At 52.8% G+C, this 911-nt stretch overlaps 1 protein-coding gene across 1 annotated transcript in view; it reads right to left on the bottom strand.

The window, feature by feature from the left end:
* CCDC71L (coiled-coil domain containing 71 like) overlaps window positions 1–171 on the bottom strand; it is a 992-nt gene extending 821 nt beyond the window's left edge. The window contains exon 1 of the mRNA XM_007945135.2: window positions 62–171. Coding sequence (XP_007943326.2) covers window positions 62–171 — 110 coding nt within the window. The remainder of the gene's footprint in view (window positions 1–61) is intronic.
* Window positions 172–911: the final 740 nt, after the last annotated feature.

The following is a 911-nucleotide window of genomic DNA, read 5'->3' as shown; positions in this document are numbered from 1 at the left end:
GTCCTGCCGCCGCCGCCCCCGCCTGCGTCCGGCTCCGCGGCGGCGGCGCGTCTCTCGCTACTTTTCTCGCCTCCGCCGCCGCCCCTCCCCCTCCGAGGGCGGAGGACGCGAGTGAATATCCTGCCGCCCGGTACAAGATGGCGGCCGGCGCCCACCCCTGGGCTTTGTCATTGGACGGCGCCTCGTCCCCCCGGTTTCTCTTTCTTCTCTCTTGCCTTCTTTCGCCCTCTGCCTTTCTTTAAATGGGCCCGCCTCAGGCCCCTCCCACCGCGGCCCCGACTCCACCCATTGGGTGCTCTCAAGAGAGGGGCGGGGACAAGTGGGGAGAGGCCAGTTCCTGGAAGATGGTGTTGGGATGGGTGATGGTGGTGGGTCTTGAACGCGAGGCAAAAGTTGAGTGTGTCTATGGGGAGTGGTACCATGTCTAGAGTAATGTGTGGACGTCAGCTCCACCTTGGGGAGAGTCTTGGTCTCTCAGAGAGTGGTGTGCATTTGTGGGTTGAGCTGGGGGACCTATTGAATAACAAACAGATGTGTCCAAAGGCTGTTGCTTGTATCAATGTGAGGGAATTGGGGTTTGAGTCTAGAGGGAGTGGACCTTTCACAATTCCTTTCTAAATCCCCAAAGGCCTCTTTTGGCAATTGAATTCAACTTTTCCCTTTCTTAGCCTCAATCCAACTCAAGAAATCACTGGAAATCCACAATCATTCAGGTGAACTGGGAGGCTTCAGTAAGGTTGTGTTCTAGACGATGGAACCTTAATATTTTAAGAGACTCTGCTTCTTAGAAAAGTGAAGACTTTAATACTCTATAAAAGTGAATGCTCTGATAATCTCAACTACATCAAAGGCATTCTGCTTCAAAACAATGCCCTGGTTTTAAAATACACAGTTCTTTCTAAGGATCACTT

This window comes from Orycteropus afer, unplaced genomic scaffold, assembly GCF_000298275.1.
Source record: "Orycteropus afer afer isolate SDZICR_OR568_19922 unplaced genomic scaffold, OryAfe1.0 scaffold00007, whole genome shotgun sequence".
Lineage (NCBI taxonomy): Eukaryota > Metazoa > Chordata > Mammalia > Tubulidentata > Orycteropodidae > Orycteropus > Orycteropus afer.
Note: the sequence above shows the minus strand (reverse complement) of the source record. Positions and strands in the feature narration are given on the sequence as shown.